Here is an 18,488-nt window from a genome sequence, read left to right on the forward strand (position 1 = left end):
TAAATTGTGTATTACCTCGAATACTCTTAATAAAGGTACAAAAATAATACTTATGATTATCCTTGCAGTAGATGGCTATTTTCAGTTCATATCCTGTTTTAATCTTCCTAACGGTATGCTTAATTTATCTGTTAGCCCGCTTATGTACTTTCTTATGGTTACAAGTGGGGAATCTTGTATACAAAGCAATTACGCAAACAGTTTTATCTTCCTATTAAAGAGTTTATTTAGGGCTTCCACTATAGGGGCTCATTTTTGAATCTCCTTTTACACTAAGCTGACTGGAGATGAAGTTCTTTATACACTGGTTTAGACATGCACAGAAATCAGAGGTATATGTGAATGCCTTAGTGACTGGATCAGAAGAGGGGGTGCTTTTGAACTTCTTCATGTCTTCAGTCAGAGATAAATTGGTTTTGAGTAGTATCTAAATATGGTAGCGCTATTAGGCAGGATGGTACTAATTCTGATGGTGAGGGTGACAGTATGGTAGTCAGACTGACTAAGGATGAAATATTATTAGTAGAGGTGCAGGAGGAGGCAACACTTGCAAGAACGAGGTTGTGCATGTTGTCACTTCTGGTAAGAACTTGGATTATCTAAACTAGGGAATTAATACTGAAAAATATCAAGGAACTGCCTGATATATTTTTATTGCTGTACAAGATTTTCAGTTAATGGATGGGTAGCTAAGGTCACTCAGGATTAACGTACTGAGACTGATACATACAAGTCAACTTAACTAGGAAGTTATCAAAGTCACCATGAGACAATGAGGGGTATCTATTGCTAGCAATAATGGGGCAAACTGGCATTATTTCACGTGATCAAATCTGTAGGAAATCCAAAGTGGTGCTTATGACAGATTTGGTGTGAGATAATGTGAGTGTGGATAATATGGATACTCTCTCACCATTCCCAGAGGGTCCGAATGAGTGACATATGCAGAAAACCTTAATAAGCAGGGAGTGCTTTCAGCATAATGAAACTGAGCTTCAGTAACCACATATATTTATGTGTCCAAGTGTCAAGAAGACCCTATGTTGGGGCATCCTTTCCTAACACTGAGCAGTGCAACCTTAGTGCAATAGGAATGGAATTTGCTACACTGAAATGCCCAAGAAATGGACCTTGCTCTACAAAGGCAGTATGGTGGCAGAAAAAAAAAAAAAGTTTTAGCAAATATGTGGATGGCGCAATTGTGCAGTCATAGCACTGTCACCTCACAGCAAGAGGTTCTCCAGTTCGATTCTTGGGTGGGGTTCCTTCTGTGCGGAGTCTGCATGTCCTCCCTGCATTCATGTGGGTTTCCTCCAGGTTCTCCGGTTTTCTACCACGTTACAAAGACATGCATCCGGAAAGTTTCTCTCCGGGACTCCACTGAAAACTGACTTCATTCCAAGTTGGACTTTCCTGGTAAACAAATGTTAAATACAAATAAATGTGGAAGCCTAGAGCAGAGAGCTGCAGGCCTATTTCTGGTGAAGACGACTGTCCTGGCAATCATCAGCTCCCATTCTGATACACACTGGAGCCCTCTGGAATGACAGCAGTTAGTTAGCCAAATGCTGATGTCAATTATTTTGCTTTAGACTTATGCCATCATTCTCAAAGTTTGCAAGATACTGCTAAAGACAAGTGCCTTTCCTGCCCTGGACACACACATGAAGAATTCAAACAATGTCTCTCTGCTTCTCCCCTAGGGTGGAGGGACTAAGATTCTCTCACACTGATATGGGCAACAATGAGGTTTGTACCCATATTTGTGTCAGAGGGAACTTAGCGATCTGGTCACATTATGAAATCTGGTACTGGAGAGACAACTTTATTTGACCTGATTTTTGCTCAGTCTGGTGAGGAAAACATCAATGGGTCTGGCTACAGAGTCACATCTTATTAGTAAATTACCACATGCAGCCACAGCCTCTAGTGATCCTAAAGATGTAGGCTTGGAGCCACAGCAACTCCCCTTAGATGTAGGTGAGGGTGTATTTGTAGGTATGGTACTATCCAGCTGAGGTTTGTCTCAGCTGTCTGTAGGAGGCTTAGGTAGTGATTTCTTTCCAACTTTAATATAAGTGTTTCTAGTGTTGCAAGGGTGTGAATTAGTGGATTAGTAGTAATCTGCTTACTGACATAACCACACATATATGTGGCTGCTTACTGACATAACCACATGTATATGTGGCTGCTTACTCACATAACCACACATATATGTGGCTGCGTACTGACATAACCACACACCAGTGGCGGCTGGTGACTTCAAATCAAAGGGGGGCTGCAGGAGACAGTTGAATGGGTGGGGCAAACAGAAATGGGTGTGGCCAAGTAGAAATCAGTGCATCTATACTCAAAACCATAAAAAACTGGGACTTTAATTAAATACGCTGTCCTAGGTGCCAAACCATCATTATGAGAATCCAATCAAGACAAAATGAAGTGGAGAAGAAAAAAAAAATATTTCAATGCATTGGCTATATGATAGCTTACTTAATATCTAGATGAAAACAAAAAGGTTGTGAAGCATGAGAAAATAAATTACTTTATAAATACATTGCTGGAATGCCAGTCAAAATAAAGTATAAAAAAACAAGCAGCACTCAACTCAAACTAATTCTCCTTGCACTGCAGTTCTAATTATAATTTATATTCCGCTTTATAAAAGTACCAAATAACATGCTGAAAGTAGCAATCTCTGTGATACCCCCACTTGTAAAAATGTTTCTTATCCAAAAAAGACCTGCTGCCTGACAAGCACTATCCTTGTTTCAGGGGGAAAACATGATCAAAGTAAAAAATGAACAGCAAACAAGAAACAAGCTCAAGATAAATTGTTTAACAGATTACTGCACAGGTTATGGACCACACATGATAGACTGGCATTCTGTTTAGTTTAAGGGTAAAGCCTGTAAAGATGATTGCAAGTCTCCAACAAATGTAATGAGCTTCTGAAAATACTGTAAACCTGTCATTTATTACAAATACTGTCATATGCATTTCAATACCCAAGGCTTATACATTATCTAGTTATGTAAACATTCTGTGCATGGCAACAACAAAAAGGCTTTCAATGTTGGTAATTCTTTAACAGTATGCTTATTAAAGCTTACGTGCATCTTATAGTTTCAGACAAGCTTACCTGATTGTGTTTAAGTAGCAATGCTTTAATGACTGAGCAACAGGGACTGCAACAAAATGCATTTTTTGAATAATAAGAAGCATAAATCAACAGTATAAAAATATATCAGAAAACCAGAACATTCTGCAAAATCAAGGACAGAGTGTGTCTACTTTGGATGGGGGGATACTCTGTACACTTACACTGCATAATTGCTCCTTGCCTTGCTTGGACACATCCAGAGTCACTACATGGGGGAGTTGGGCGCAGCAAGTATGTCACAATTTGAAATGTCTCTGGCTGATAGTGATGGCCCTGACACATTTGTCATACCTCTTAACCTCAGAGCAAGAAATCTGGACAAAGCCATAAACAGAAGTGGGACAAAGGCCCAAAAATAAGGACAATTTTTAAGTATTGCTCTTATAAACTTAGAAAGAAAATAGTAGGTCTTGCATTAGTCTGAATTTTCTGAAGGGTATGAAATCTGAAACTCAAATGTCTGTCATTATTTTCTAACTTCAGTCTTTAATGATTTGCCACTAATTTGCCAGAAAACCACAATTTTATAAAAAATGGACCAAAAATGTGATGCAAAAATATAAAATAGCCACACAATACAGCTGGGAACCTGTCAAAGAAGGGACACTTTTTAATATTAGTACTGTTAAGTTGAGCAGCTGACAAAATAACAGTTGACAAAATTCCATCTCTTGGTTCTCAAGTTACCAGACTGACAGATTCCAAGCTGTAAAATGGAAAAATGGTATCTCTCACTTTCTATTTACCCCTACCAGCATTCCACAGGGATCTATCCTAGGTCCTATGTTGTTCAACATATTCATCAATACATTTCACTCAACTATACCCAATACCAAAATAATCCAATATGTAGTCGACTCAACTTTAGTTTGCTTTGCCAATAACCTCCCCAAATTCCTAGCAAAGACCCAATGTGCCTTCTCAACCACCGAGGCCTGGATGCACCAATATCATCTCTTCTTAAATGCTAACAAATCCAAAATACTAATCTTCCTACCATCAACATCCTTCCCATTTGTCAGTGGTAAGCCAAAACAATTCTCCTATTGAAATCCTTCCCCATGCTAAACTGTTAGGCGTCACTACAGATGATCAGCTGAAATTTGAATGACATATTCTGCAAAACATAAAAAAAAAAATCAAAAACTTGGTATGGACTTCCATTTTGTTTTTTGTATTAGATTGATGTGATTTCCTTGGTTAATGTTTCAGAAGCTATGCATCTTGAGATATTGTGAACTTTGTTGGACTTCTTCATTATTCCAAATGAGAATAGTAGGTTTGTGGTCACTTATTGTGCCAGCTAAAATCTCTGAAGAAGCAGAATATCCCTTGCTAAGGTCATAGTTGTGCGAGACATAGGTGCCAATGGTGAAACATGCAATACTGTCTTTATTACTGAGGTTAAAACCAGCACCAAAACAATTGGTGGTGAGCTTGACTCTGATTCTGACTCTGACTGCGTAACCCTGAACAACACTGCTGACATGCCTGTGAAGTCAAATAGGATGTTGAAACCTATGAGGCTAACTACCCAAAGCATAACCCATTCAAGATCAGTAATGGCCTAGACATTCTTAGGGCCAAACTAAATTCCTGGGGCTAATGGGAACTATGATATAGATCGCATTGACTTGGAAAAAATAATGGCATTGGTAGCACTGTTGGTACAGAAGGAATCAATTTCATAAGCCATATCTCCAAGACCAAGACCACAACTGACACTCTGACATCTGCTGCTACCAACATCTGTGACTTGCCCCACTGGAATCAGTACCAAAAGAGGGGATCATGAAGAGAACTGAATTAAAAAAGTAGAAATGGAGGTCAAGGAATGAGTGTCTCTGTCTGCCATGATAGCAGAGGGAAAAAAGGAAGAAACATTTCCTACTGTATTGACAGGAAAAAAAGTTCCACAGTAACAGAGTGGCTCTGGAAATACCTCATGGACCTGGTAGATGATAGGATAAACAGCAGATTATTTCTATGTTCTGAAACAAACATTCAGGATCTATGTCTTGTCTCACTAGTTAGGGGTAAAAAATGAGCGACAATTACAGACAACTCAGAAACACTAGTCGAAGTGGAAGCAGGAAATATGGATACATTCTCCACTCAGTTTCATATTAACAAAAGAAGTTTCCTTAACAGCATCACCCATATCAACTCTGAACATCTTTCTTTCTTTCTTTCTGTATTCTTGTGAATTATCTTTCTCTCTATGCTTTGAGTCATGACACTTGGGTTCAGTCTTCGGGGCCCACTGGAGTTTGAAGCCCCTTTTGTAGTAGATAATTAGCTACCTTTCAAGAGCTGAAATGATGAGCTATTTTTCTTATCCATGATAGTTTGGGGGAATAAAAGACAAGCAAATACCAATTTTCTTTAAAACATTCATCCTATGACACACAATGAGCAAATACTGCATTGAGATGAATTTTGTGTCCACAGTTAGTGCTATGAAAAATGTGAGCTATATATATAACCAGCATTTTCTTGAATAAAAATATTTCAGTGGTATAAAAACATGGAAAAGTTGTAGAGAAATTATAATTGCATGATGTAAATTTCTGTGTGGCAGGGTATAAAGACACACATATGCAAATCCTCGGAATTGCAGGGACCAATGTTTGCTAGTGGTCACCTCCTACCATGAATACATTATGACATGTAGCAAGGGCCCTTGCGGAAAATATATTGATTGAGTTTAAATGTTAACTGATAGGGAAGGAAAAGTACCATGTACTCTATGAAGGTGAAATATCTCCCAGTGTTGACTCATCGCTGAATTCCCTCCAAGGATGAGGTGTAGTGGCCTGTCTCTCATACTCGGAAATTCTCAGGCAACAGCCATTTTCAGTTAGTGATGTCTCAGATACACTTGCCTCAGAACTATCTGCAAGAGTGACTTTATTTCTAATTTCTGTTACCTTGCATATCCTTCATAATGCTAAGGTAATGGCAGAAAAATTCTAGTACCTATGTAAGTAGAAGCTAGGGATAGAATTATTAATTATTAATCATGGGTGCTAACTCTAAACCTATTGTTGTTCTTAAACCCAACCCTATTACTTTCCAAAACCACTTTCCCCTAGCAGAACCGCTACACTGCACACTCACACAAACATACTTCACATGCAGTAAAATACACATACAACACCAAATCTATCCCTTCCTAGCCTTTACTCTAATCCTAGCCAAGAAACACTCACACATGTATTCTAATCCCATAACTAACATGAGCGCGTGCACACACACACACACACCTGTTGTCCATACTAACCAGTTTCACAAGCACCATACACACACACATGTTGTCCATACTAACCAGTTTCACAAGCACCATATATTCAACACTTAACCAGTTTCACAAGCACCATATATTCAACACTTACCTGTCCTCCAACGTTAGATCCAAACCCCTTCCCGCGCAATACTCCAACGACTCGCGAGAGTAGATCGCATCCAAAACCCTTTCCCGACGAGACTGCAGCTCCCATTCCTGCTGCTCGTGTTGCAGTCCAGCCGTGCTGTATAATCCCAGCGTGTCTGTGCACTTTAAAGTGCACAGACGTCTCCTTGCGTTTCCCTATCAGTCCTGCCGGACTGCCGTGAGCATGCGCATACAGTAGACCAGTACTCTGGTCTACTGCGCATGCGCGTAGTCCACGAAATTTAAAACTTTTTATTTTTTATTTTTTTGAGTTCTTTTTGGTTTGAGGGGGCTGCAGTCCGGCAGTCCGATAGCACGGGCCGCCCCTGCTACAGACATATATGTGGCTGCTTACTGACATAAGTACACATACATGAATGTGTCTGAGTGTAAAAGGCTAGTCTCCAAATGAACTTCTCACAAGTTGTATCAGTACAGAGTAAGAGTAAAGGATTATCAGCAGGCTTGAAGCAGTTCCTATACTGTGTCAAAGTCATTAGTACATGCAGGATGGCAACAGAGGTGGACAAGGCAGACTGTGAACCCATGTTGATAGGGACCAGCAACTGATACGTTATTAACTACTTAACCTGGTGAATTATCACAAGGATGGAGAACAGCGAGTCCTGAATTTCAGCAGTGATTCATCTACTGACTTCTACCTGTCTTCTACTAGTAGTGGTCTCAATGCCGCTGCATGCAGCTAGAAATCAACGTCTCTCTGCATCTTTGGTCTCCAGAAGCTCTTGGTTCCTAAGAAACTGAAACATCCTTTTCTTTGAGGGATCCATAATACTGAAATGGTCAGTTTGTAGAATCTTTAAAAAAAAAAAAAAAGCTGCCCAAAAGTTAAAACTTCAAAACGGGATAAGAAAGGATGAGTGTCTTCACCATCCAATGCTAGTATCTGTCCTGCTGGGACTACAGCTGAGCTTGTTTAAAATTCCCAACTGAGGATGGGAAGAATAAGACATACACATTTTTGTCTTTTGAAATTTGGCAAAAGAAGTCTGTGGACACTAATATCAGTCTTGCAAGATAGCAGCAGCATAACGTTGGTATCTGTCTCTGCCATTATCATGAATATTAACAGACAGTGTGTGCTCCATGCAAAATGTGGGTAAGATAAAAACAGACAAAGATGGAACTGATGAGGCTGACAGTGGTACAGCAACTTGATGCTGAGCCTTTGTGAGTTTCAAAAGGGGAATTATTAGCTCAGCACAGTCCAAGACTACCATTAGCATCTCTTGAGGAAAGAAGGCAGGGGCCCTACATTTAATGGCTTGATGTGGGGTTATTCCAGGATCTTTTAAGTCCTATCACTTCTCTCTTAACCCTACATACAAGTCTAACAGTCCTCCTTTGGTAAGTAGGCTGACATCTGGGAGGAAACATGATGCTCTAAAGTAGATGGAATCCGATTTCATGACGGTCAGTATTTTAAGCAATTCCCTTTCAATGTCTCACTGAAAATCATAACCTCTCTGAGCTGAGAGGAGAGATGACAGATAACTCCACTGTGAGTTCCCTTTCAATGTCTTACTGAAAATCATACACTCTCTGAGCTGAGAGAAGAGAGGACTGAGATAACTCCACTGTGAGCAAATGCTGCTGGAAGGGACTCTGTTTTTGGAAAAGGATATGATGTCTGTACTTTTCTTTTCCTTGGTTACTTGAGCATCAGTAGAAGAGGAGATGCTGTTTTCACTCCATATAGGTTCTGTTTTATCCTGTTACAGGTAAGTACTAAACAGCTCCTGTCTTCGCCTACGATGACCGACAAGGATGAAACTAATGCATACCTCTGATCTGCTAACAAGGAAAAAACATGACAGAAAAGGCATCTAAGGAAACACACAAATAATCATAGGTCTATATGTCTTGCAAAGTGTCACTTTCTCACAAATGGGTTTTGAAATTATGAACTACCCGACAAAGGTACTAATAATGGTGAATACAAACACTCAAAATAGTTATTAAACCGTCCAAGATTACAGTCAGACTAATGATTTCAGATAGAAAAACAAGAGACACAGTAACAGACTAATCTTTCTATACAGCTAAATGTAGAAAGAAATTACCAATACTGTACCAATGATGTGTGGATCTCTAGCCACCTTAAAAACAGTTAGACAAACACATGGAAAAAAACTGAAAGGGAAATCTACTTATATGATGCAAATACTTCATAAAGTATATGGGGGTAAATCTTGACCATCAAACTGTTGAAAAAAACTGCAGCAGTTCAGATAAACAAGTGGATGAAAACCCTTACAACAGCATGTGTTTTAAGAAATCTACAAGATGTTTTCTCACAGACAGTATTACACATTCACATACTTTTGGTCACAGTAAATCGAGAAGAACTCCTACCTGTATCTTTTTCTCGTGGCTTTTCAATATAATCTGAGTTAGTCGGGGAGTCAGATAAACAAAGTAAAAGTGACAGAACAGCATAATGAGTTTCAGTCTGGGGGAAAAATACAGATATTATAAGTTATTAAATGTACTTCACTACTGTTCTAATGTTTAGCTAGAATTCATATTATTTTCAGTTTCCTAATTCAACTCGGAAATGCTAAAATTGTGCATGTTTATATTTGATTTTCTCCTTGTTGTTTATTTCTTTAATTACCCAACTATTGAGCAAGCAAACATTTAAGGCAATGCAACACTTTTTAAACAAACACTTTCAAAAGATGTCATACTTTCCTGTTTACCAAATCAGCTTTTTGCCATGGTGAAAACCACAATGTCATAAAATCAAAGGCAGTGTGACTGTCAATGAGAAAAGTGTGTTGGATTCATGAATTACTTATACCAAATGCACAGGGGTAACCAGCTACCACAGTTCAAAGGTTGTTCAGGTCTGAACATTGTATTATAACACAAGTGGCATCTTTCTGCATGGCAGGGCTCAACAATAAAGAAGGTATGAGCCAGCACAGAGACGCAGAGGGATAAAAAGCTCCAACTGCAGTGCAGACAACCTGGGTTTGATTAGGGTTTCAGGTGTCTACTAAAGTACTATCAGGGAAGAATGGGAATGGCTATCCCTGGGGGGGCAGGGACGTTCAGCTTGGTGCTTCCTGACAGAAAATATGGTCCAGAGTAGCCATCGAATACAGCAAGAATGGTCATAGAAGAGGGGGTGAGGGACAGCAATGTAAGTCAAAACTTAAAAAAAAAAAAAAAAATCCCCCTCACAGAAACTGTTACTGACAAGACCCCCCCCCCATGCCCTGAAGTTCCATGCCTGCCCTAGCCCAATTCGTGTTAGTCTAGGGGGCAAAAGGAGGGACTGGCAGACCTGAAGATGGATGGCGACACTAGGGTGGAAGGACAGAAAGGATGAAGGAAGTGAAGGGAAGGAACAAAAAAAAAAAAAAAAAAAAACAGTAAGAAGAGGGAGTGCAAATAACCCCACTCCTGATGAGTCATAACATGAAGACAAGGGTCAGTACACTTCAGGCCAATACAGCTGGAATATGCAATAATGTGTATTGTTATGTCTGTGTGTAGGAGAGGGGGTTTATGTACATCAAACAATACCCTGGGGAGGTGGCATGAACTTATATGACAAAAGTACTACACTGTAACAGCTATCACCTGCCCTGATTCTGTCCACAGTGTGCTTCCATTACCACTCTCATGTTATATTTAAATCCATCCATCCACAACCTCCTTTTCCTATTTTGCACATGGTGTTGGTGTATCACTTCAACAGTGACAATCATATAGAGCCAAGATTTACGCCGCCAAGTGGCTAGCCCTGCTACTGTAGTTCATCCATTTCACATAATCGCACACACCTATGGCCAATTTAGAGTGTTCAATCCACCTTATACTTAAATATGCAGCAGTTTTGCTACACAGAAGACTTAGCAATATATAACTACGCCACATAAACAACTAGCTATTTTACTCCCTCAGCTACTAGATATGCAGGAAACTGATTAGGTAAACAGACTGCCAAACGTTAGTGTGATTCCTCAATTATTCCCTTGTTCTTTGCTGATCAGTTTTTGCCATCTTTGACCTATATCTAGAAATGTCTTTTGCAGGTCTTGTTTTGATACCTTTTGTCCTTTTTTTCCATCTCTTTGTGATAACAGTTTTGATCTCAGATGCTACAAACTACTGATCATTCTACATCTTTGTTTTGTCTTTTCTTCCCTTTTTGTTCCACAAAGTCCTTCTTTTCTTTTTCCCACCATTTTCTCCCCCTGCTTCCTCTTTTCCCTCTCCCTCTTCACCTTATTCCATTTTTCCTCCAGCTTTAAAAAGTTTCACTGCTCTGCTTTTGTATAATACATGGCTGTTCTAGCGTGTCTAAACATTTCAATGTCCTTCTGCTTCTTCTTCTCTCAGCAGATCTGCCTTCTATTACCCCCTTTACTTTCTCCTCATTTCTTCCTAAGGTTCTTCCTAACATTTTCCCCCATTGTATTTTGCCATTTCCCCAAATTATGTTCCTGTTTCTTTGTTCCCTCACTTTTGTTCCTGATGTTTCCTCTCTGATTCCGAACTTTCTCTTGCTGTGACTCTTTCTGTACTGCTAAGCTCTGTAAGTTACCTCAGCTGGTTATGTTAATGAACAGGGCCAACACTTTGTATTCACTCACAACTTTTAAAGGGTGTGAGCAAATCAGAGTTAAATGCTGTGGAATTTAGCACTGAAATAGTGGTTGGTGTGTGTGTGTGTGTGTGTGTGTGTGTGTGTGTGTGTGTGTGTGTGTCTATCTATCTCTCTCCCTACCCGAGTGGTCACAGTAGGAAAGGATTAGTTAGAAGATAGGTGGATGTGAGAGTGCGTGCGCTTCTGTGTGTGCGAGTGTTTGTATCAGTGAATATGTACTTGTGTCTGTGAGAGGGATAGGATGGTGAGGGACTATGTGTGTGTGTGTGTGTGTGTGTGTGTGTGTGTGTGTGTGTGTGTGTGTGTGTGTGTGTGTGTGTGTGTGTGTAGATGGTTGAATGTGTATGGGGGGCTGTCATACCTCCACACTACCCTAGACAAATGAGCAAATCCTGCAATATTTGGAGGGGGGGATTAGACACTAGAGAACTTCTTTATACCATGCTGTAAAGGTACTTAAAAAGTTAAGAGAGTATATTTTGCAGCAGAAAAGACACGGGACAGGGGGAACACCAAACACCAAGAGTCCCTTAAAAATCTAACAAAATAATTTTGTAGCATGAAAGACATGGAGTGGGGGAATACTAGAACACCAGGGATACACTGTATATCATGCCCTAAAGGCACTTAAAAGATTCAAACCCTGTACGCCAACAGACAGTTCATTATCATATCTTTAGTTCGCTGCACTACCACCTGACACCAGGGACACTCTTAAATCTTTGGAAAAAAAAAAAACAAGTTAAAGTAAATGGGGAGGGTTCAAGCCCTGTACTCTTGGCACACAAGTAGACTCCAAAACATAGTGTTTGTCCTTTCTGACATCGGGTAAATGCTTACTTATTACCTTATGTCTTGGGGAAAAAGTAAAAGGGGTGGAGAGATTTGAACCCTAGGATCTAAGCATATTAAATAGCCTGCCAAGCCAGAGCCTTAAACCCCTACATTAACTTAGGAAGAGATTGTGTGACAGTGTATCTTTAACATTATTAGTAGTACAAAACTCTAATGTCAGGCATTATTCACTGACTGCAATGGTCTGTGACTTATAAGGAACGATGCACACAGAAGAGGCAAAATCAGGAGTGTTCTGCAAAATTAGGGACAGTTGAGAATGATGAGGTATGCCCATGTGGAGGGTGCCATATCTATATACAGCTGAGCTAAGGCTCCAAGACAAAGCCAGGAGGAATACTAGATGACACCAGAAAGAAGTTCTAAACTATTATTTGGAATCAGTTAAAGTTGATTTAAAAATGGAATATCCTTTATTATATGAATCATAAAGGATATTCTATTTTTAACTAAACTGTGGACTATCTATCTACTATTTTATTATTTTGTAGTACATACTTTATAGTTCAAATTTTATTAGTTAACTAGATACATAACATATTTCAAAGAGTGAACTTCATACCCTCCACACGAGTGAACTTCATACCCTCCACACTGCAAAGTTTCTTCTTAGTTTGTTTTGGACCCAGTATAGGTTGGATAGTGGGTTTTCTGAGACTTCGAGGGATACCACTGATTTTTCTTTTTGTAATTATCTGGGTCAGTTACAAGTCTACCCTTATGCAGGTGCATCACCAATGCAGTGCGTTGCTCATCTGGGACAAAACCAGTAACTAAACTTAGATGAAAATGTTTGGTGAGTGTGTCTCCAAGTTACAAGTACATTTTGATATTTCATCATACAGTATGTTGAAGTTAGCATGTCTGTAGTCCTTACATTCAGTGGGGTTTGCTGTACAAGCTTTTGGGAGTTTAAAGAACATCACATGTTTATGGTCAGACTTCAATGGGGAAGGATACATCAGAGAAGTAGTACAGCTGGCTGCCATATTTGTAAGAATCAAGTGGGTCCCCTAGTAGGTTTGTTTATCAGCTGCTCAAGGGACTTTTCGTTTTTCAAAGTCTAGGAATTTTTGGGCATACTGTACATAGGAGGTATAGGTATCGCAGTTTACTGAAGGGTAGTTAAAGTTACCAAAAATAATGCAGTTGTTGCTAACACGGACATAATTTAGAACACTACAAAATATTACAGAGTGCAAAGAATGTGTTTTATAACAAGCTGTTAGTTAAAAATGAATACTGTTTTGAAAGATTTGTATGTAGTTCACTGAATTTACTTTGTGGGTTCCTCCGGATACACCTGGGGATAATATACTCATTGACAATATGGAGACAGCCACAGTTTCAATTAGATTTAAACACATGAAAAGCACTTAACCCAGGTATAGAGGGAGTATTCTCTTTACATTTAAACTAAGTCTCAGTAACTATGTAAACATGCATATATTCCAAACTCAGAAGTGTGTAAAGATATTGCAATTTATTATTTAGACTTCTGTCATTGAGGTCAGCCACTATAATGTGATCTGATTTCAGGTCTGATATGTTAGTTATGCTGGAATGTCCATCAACTGGACTCTACCGACAAAAAGCACTGGTGGCAACACAGACTTTAACCAACATATAGGGCACAGGTCATCCTTTGCAAACCAAGTTGGACTGGTATCTCTTCTCTTGCTGACACATACTAGATTCCCCTTGAATGACTACACATTTAATGAAATACTGAAGCCAATTATCTTTTCCTTTGTATGGAGGCATCAAAGGATTTCACTCAGAATCAGTATCTCACCTACATTTGTAACATGCATTTCCTTCAGGATTTTACATCTCAAGTGGTTCACTCCTGCATGTAAACTACCATGTCTTAGTCATGTTCATTAGTCATACTTTTCATATTTGTTTATAAGGCTAAAACAGGGGGCTAGACAAAAACAGAACTCTCAACAGCAGGCATTTATAAAATAAAAGTTACTAGACAAAGGGAAAGATGCAGAGCTCTAGGCTTCCCTCTGTTAGGTTACAACACAGGGCTAGTCAGGAGGAGATACTTAAAGAAACAGAATTTACTATGATAAAAGTTAATGAACTGCCAGAAGCAGAAGATCATCATCAGCCTTTTGTAGAAGATATAACCGAAAAAAACTGCAGCAGAAGGAAAATCTCAAAATAACAAGAAAATAAGCAATTGCTGAGTGCTAAGGGGAAAATAAGGGAATATATGGACAATAGGCACAAGTTTAAAATGGTTACTGTTAAGGAAGTATTTTTAGAACTCTTACCACAGTGACTCAAGCAACGGAAATTAGAAAAATTTGTTGCTAATTTTAGGAAGCCTATTGCGATGACCCACCACTGGACCAGTAATCAAGAAGCCTCAATCCTCACCACTGGCAATGGGGGGGGGGGGGGGTGCAGGACACATACAATGAGAGGATGACAAGTACACACACAGTATTTCCAGATGCAGCTCTCTGCATCAAGTCTAATTTCCCTTAAGAGCAGACAGAGACCACAGACAATCCGGGGCTAGTTTCTCCCTCTTTCTCCAGATCCCCAATAAGACGCCCCACTGCCACACCTATAGAGTTGAGATCTCAGCTGATTGGCCAAGCCAAGACCTCCAGCATCCTCTCTGTCCAGCTAATGCTTTGTGTCCAAACACAAACAGCTGACACACACACACTTTTGATTTATACACATACACACACCTGTGAAAGGCTGGCACAAGTTTACTAGCTATGCCCCCTTTTGCCCAGACTATGAAGTAGTTACCACTGCCACCAGCCAGCTCCTTATTGCTACTATAAGGCCCTTACCAAAGGGTGTCTAATCTTACTGTGTAATGTTACTATCAATACAGATGGTAGTTTGACCAACAGCAAGGCTATTAGGAGTGGCTCACTGAACCATTCCTTTTTTCAGATGATCATGTTGGTATCACTAGGCTTGTTGTGACCTCTTTGCAGCAGAAACTTGAAATGTTGTTTATACCATTGGAGAGGGGTCTTTAGACACTGTTCATACCAGGTTAAAAGTGCAGAGAGTATGGTATGCATCTATTTAATTTCTGATGCTCTCTGTTAATGAACTTCATTTGGATCTATTCAGCAGCTTATGGCTGTAAAGTGAAGGCTAACTCACTCACTTTAATATGTATAATTTTGTTGAAGTTGCAGCTTGGAGGGTGTGCTTGAATTTTATATAAGAAAAGTTAGAACTGCATTACTTAATATTTGCATTTTGTCCATGCTGACTTTTGTAATGGAATGAATTCTGTTAAACAGTGTTACATTATTTTTCTGAATGGTGTAAACTGCTTCGATAAAAAGTTCCTTTACTGTTAAATTCTGTGGGGTCTTAACCTGAAACTATTCCACTACTAATTTAAGCAAATGAGAGTTCAGTTTAATCCTCAGCCAGCGCGCGGTACCTCAAGAGTGCAGCACCCAACTAATGGTACAGTGTAGTGGCAGTATCAGAACTTGACTCAAACGTACCACGTGTGGGGAAGGAATGAATGGTCTTCTGATCTTTCTGGCATCTGTGAGATGTGACAACATGCAGTTGATTGAGCTAAGTGACAGAGTGGGCCACAGTTGTTTGCAGAAAAGCAGTGTAGTTGTTTCTATATTCAATAATATTTTCCTTTGAACACTATTCTGTTTTTCGGAAATAGTTCAGGGAAGCGCTCATTAGATGATTGCTTTTGTTTGTCTACAGTGAATCATTGCAGTGCCGTCCCCCCCCCCAGCCTGGCACTGCTTTGAAGTCAAATTTCTAATGCTTGCAATTGCTAAAGTGGAAGGGAAGTTCCTTAATGTAGTAATGAATATTTTAGTACACTGAGAAAAGGATTCACTCATTTCTTTGTGTACACCAAGCCCTTATTCCTTCATAATAAGGATCTTTTCAGTAATTTTATGCAAAGCAAGCTAAAATGTATAATAAAACTGCGTCTTACGGGTTATTTGGGCTCTTGGTAGAGTCTCAAATTCTGAGATGATGTTTATGTCCAGATCAATTCATCAGAGTGATCAATGGCGACATTTTAATGTCTTGAAGTTCAGTTAGCCAGAATTAGTAACTATGCTAACTACTTTGCTCTTCTTCATTAAACAAATTACTTCTGATGAAGTCTTAAAGATATGTGCAGCTGGAAACACCATTAGTATTGCTGCTTTTACATAAGTGCAACTTGTCTTATCCCCCCACCCCTGCCAAATTTCTGACACACTATTTGGCTTCTCATAGATCATCTGTTATGATTGCCCAGTTCCTATTCCTGTTTGTTTCTGTACCTGTTTATTTGTAAAACAAAAAAAAATAATAACTAAGATGTTAGATTTATCTGTTAGATTAAGAATTAGAATGAGAATTAGAATTTTAAGGCAAATAATTAGGCATTTATTACATTTATTTATTTTTCAAATGCACATACAGTACAGCCAGGAGGTTGAGTTTGGTCACCCGCAGCAGTGAAAGAGTTAACTATATGATATATTTCATATGCGGCCCCAAGACAATTTCTGTTCAACCAATGCGGCCTCGACAAGCCAAAAGGTTGGACACCCCTGCCTTAGAGTACTCCTTTCCTGTGCAGTGATGCCCTGCTTGCTAAGTATAGGTCTCCCTTTTTCCGACAAATCATCTGCAGTATTGCATTCTCTATCTGCATTCTCGTGTCTTCAGGCAAAGTGTTAAGGGCTTGTTCCCTCAACAAAAGGTCTGCCAGCCCTTCAAAAGTGGTGACCTGACACCCACTCATCCACCTATGAAAATAAGTGCTTAGTTCTGCAATATAATCACATACACTTTCATCTGCCTTGCATCTATGCTCACAAATCTTTTTTCTATACGTTTTAGGTATTAGGTTAAAATACTCTAATAAACAGTTTTTAACTGTATTATAATTTAAGCAATCAGTAGCAGACAATTTAGAAACAGCAGCTACAGCTTTACCATGGAGTATGGGGGTCAGGAACCGTACCCAGAGCCCTTGGTCAACATTATACTGTTTACATACCCTTTTATTTTATTTATTATTTTATTTTATTTTACATTTGTTAACCGGGATGGTCCAACTGGATACATGTCCTTTTTCAGCGGAGGCCCGGGGAGAAAAGCTCCAACAGAGTTACATTGATAATTAGGTACAGTAGTACAGTAATTAAATACGTGAATAAAACTATCAAAATTATCTCCCTCTGTAAATAGGAGGCAAGGTGGGGAACTGTAAATAGTAGAAGAAATTTACTTACCTTTATTGCTTCTGGGGTACGATTACTCCCTTCCCCATTACCTCCATGACCCTGGTGAAGAGTCAGCATTTACTTTTGCCTCTGCCTCTGATTTTCTTCAGCTTCCAGATGTCTCAGTCTTTCTGCAGATTCTAATTCCATTTGTTTGTTTTTCCTTTTCTCCTAGCCTCCAAATGCCGCAGTTTCTCATTTTCTTCAGCCTACAAATGCTGCAGTTTCTCTGCTGATTCCATTTCAAACCGTTTGGCCTCCAGTTCAACTGTCATTAACTGCACATGGATTTTCAAGTCCTCTGTGGAAAAGATGAGCTGTCTATTTTCTGACAGTTGTACATCCCCCAGGCCAGTCTGGTTGTCCTCCAGGTTGCTGGTCTATGATGCAGCTGTGACTAAGGCTGCAATCATTTCTGCTTTAGTCAGGTTGGCATGAACCAGTCCTTTGCCTTGGCACATCGCAGCCAACTGGCTCCTTGTCAGCTTGCCATACTCCTCTGCTGACATTTTTGCCTGAACTCCCTGACTAAATAAGCCAACAAAAAATAAATATAACTATTGTGATATGAAACTGAATTTTCACCGTGTAGCTGCTTGAGAGTGCAAACACCTTTTTTAGTGAATATTATTTACAGGCAACAGGAGTTCAATATCTACACCACTGAATCCCAATATGTGATGCAGTGATTCTAACTGCCAATCAATAAATGTGATGACCCACCACTGGACCAGTAATCAAGGAGCCTCAGTCCTCACCACTGGCAACAGTGGGGGACGTACATTGAGAGGATGACAAGTACACACAAGAGTATTTCCAGATGCAGCTCTCTGCATCAAGTGCAATTTCCCTTAAGAGCACACAGCGACCACAGTCAGTCTGGGGCGGGTTTCTCCCTCTTTCTCCAGATCCTCAATAAGACTCCCCACTGGCACAGCTATAGAGTTGAGATCTCAGCTGATTGGCCAAGCCAATACCTCCAGCACCCTTCTCTGCCCAACCAGTGCTTCGTGCCCCTCCCCAAGTAGCTCACACACACACACACACACACACACACACACACACACACACACACACACACACACACACACACACACACACACACAGACACCTGGGAAAGGCTGGCACATGTTTACTAGCACA

At 39.7% G+C, this 18,488-nt stretch overlaps 1 protein-coding gene across 1 annotated transcript in view; it reads right to left on the minus strand.

Annotated features, from left to right (window-relative positions):
• Positions 1–18,488, minus strand: part of TUBGCP5 (tubulin gamma complex associated protein 5) — a 1,009,385-nt gene that overhangs the window by 926,911 nt on the left and 63,986 nt on the right. The window contains exon 4 of the mRNA XM_044072063.1: positions 8,970–9,066. Within this exon, the coding sequence (XP_043927998.1) occupies positions 8,970–9,066 (97 nt within the window). The remainder of the gene's footprint in view (positions 1–8,969; positions 9,067–18,488) is intronic.

This window comes from Protopterus annectens, chromosome 5.part0 (assembly GCF_019279795.1).
Source record: "Protopterus annectens isolate FY-2018-M chromosome 5.part0, PAN1.0, whole genome shotgun sequence".
NCBI classification, from domain to species: Eukaryota; Metazoa; Chordata; order Ceratodontiformes; family Protopteridae; genus Protopterus; species Protopterus annectens.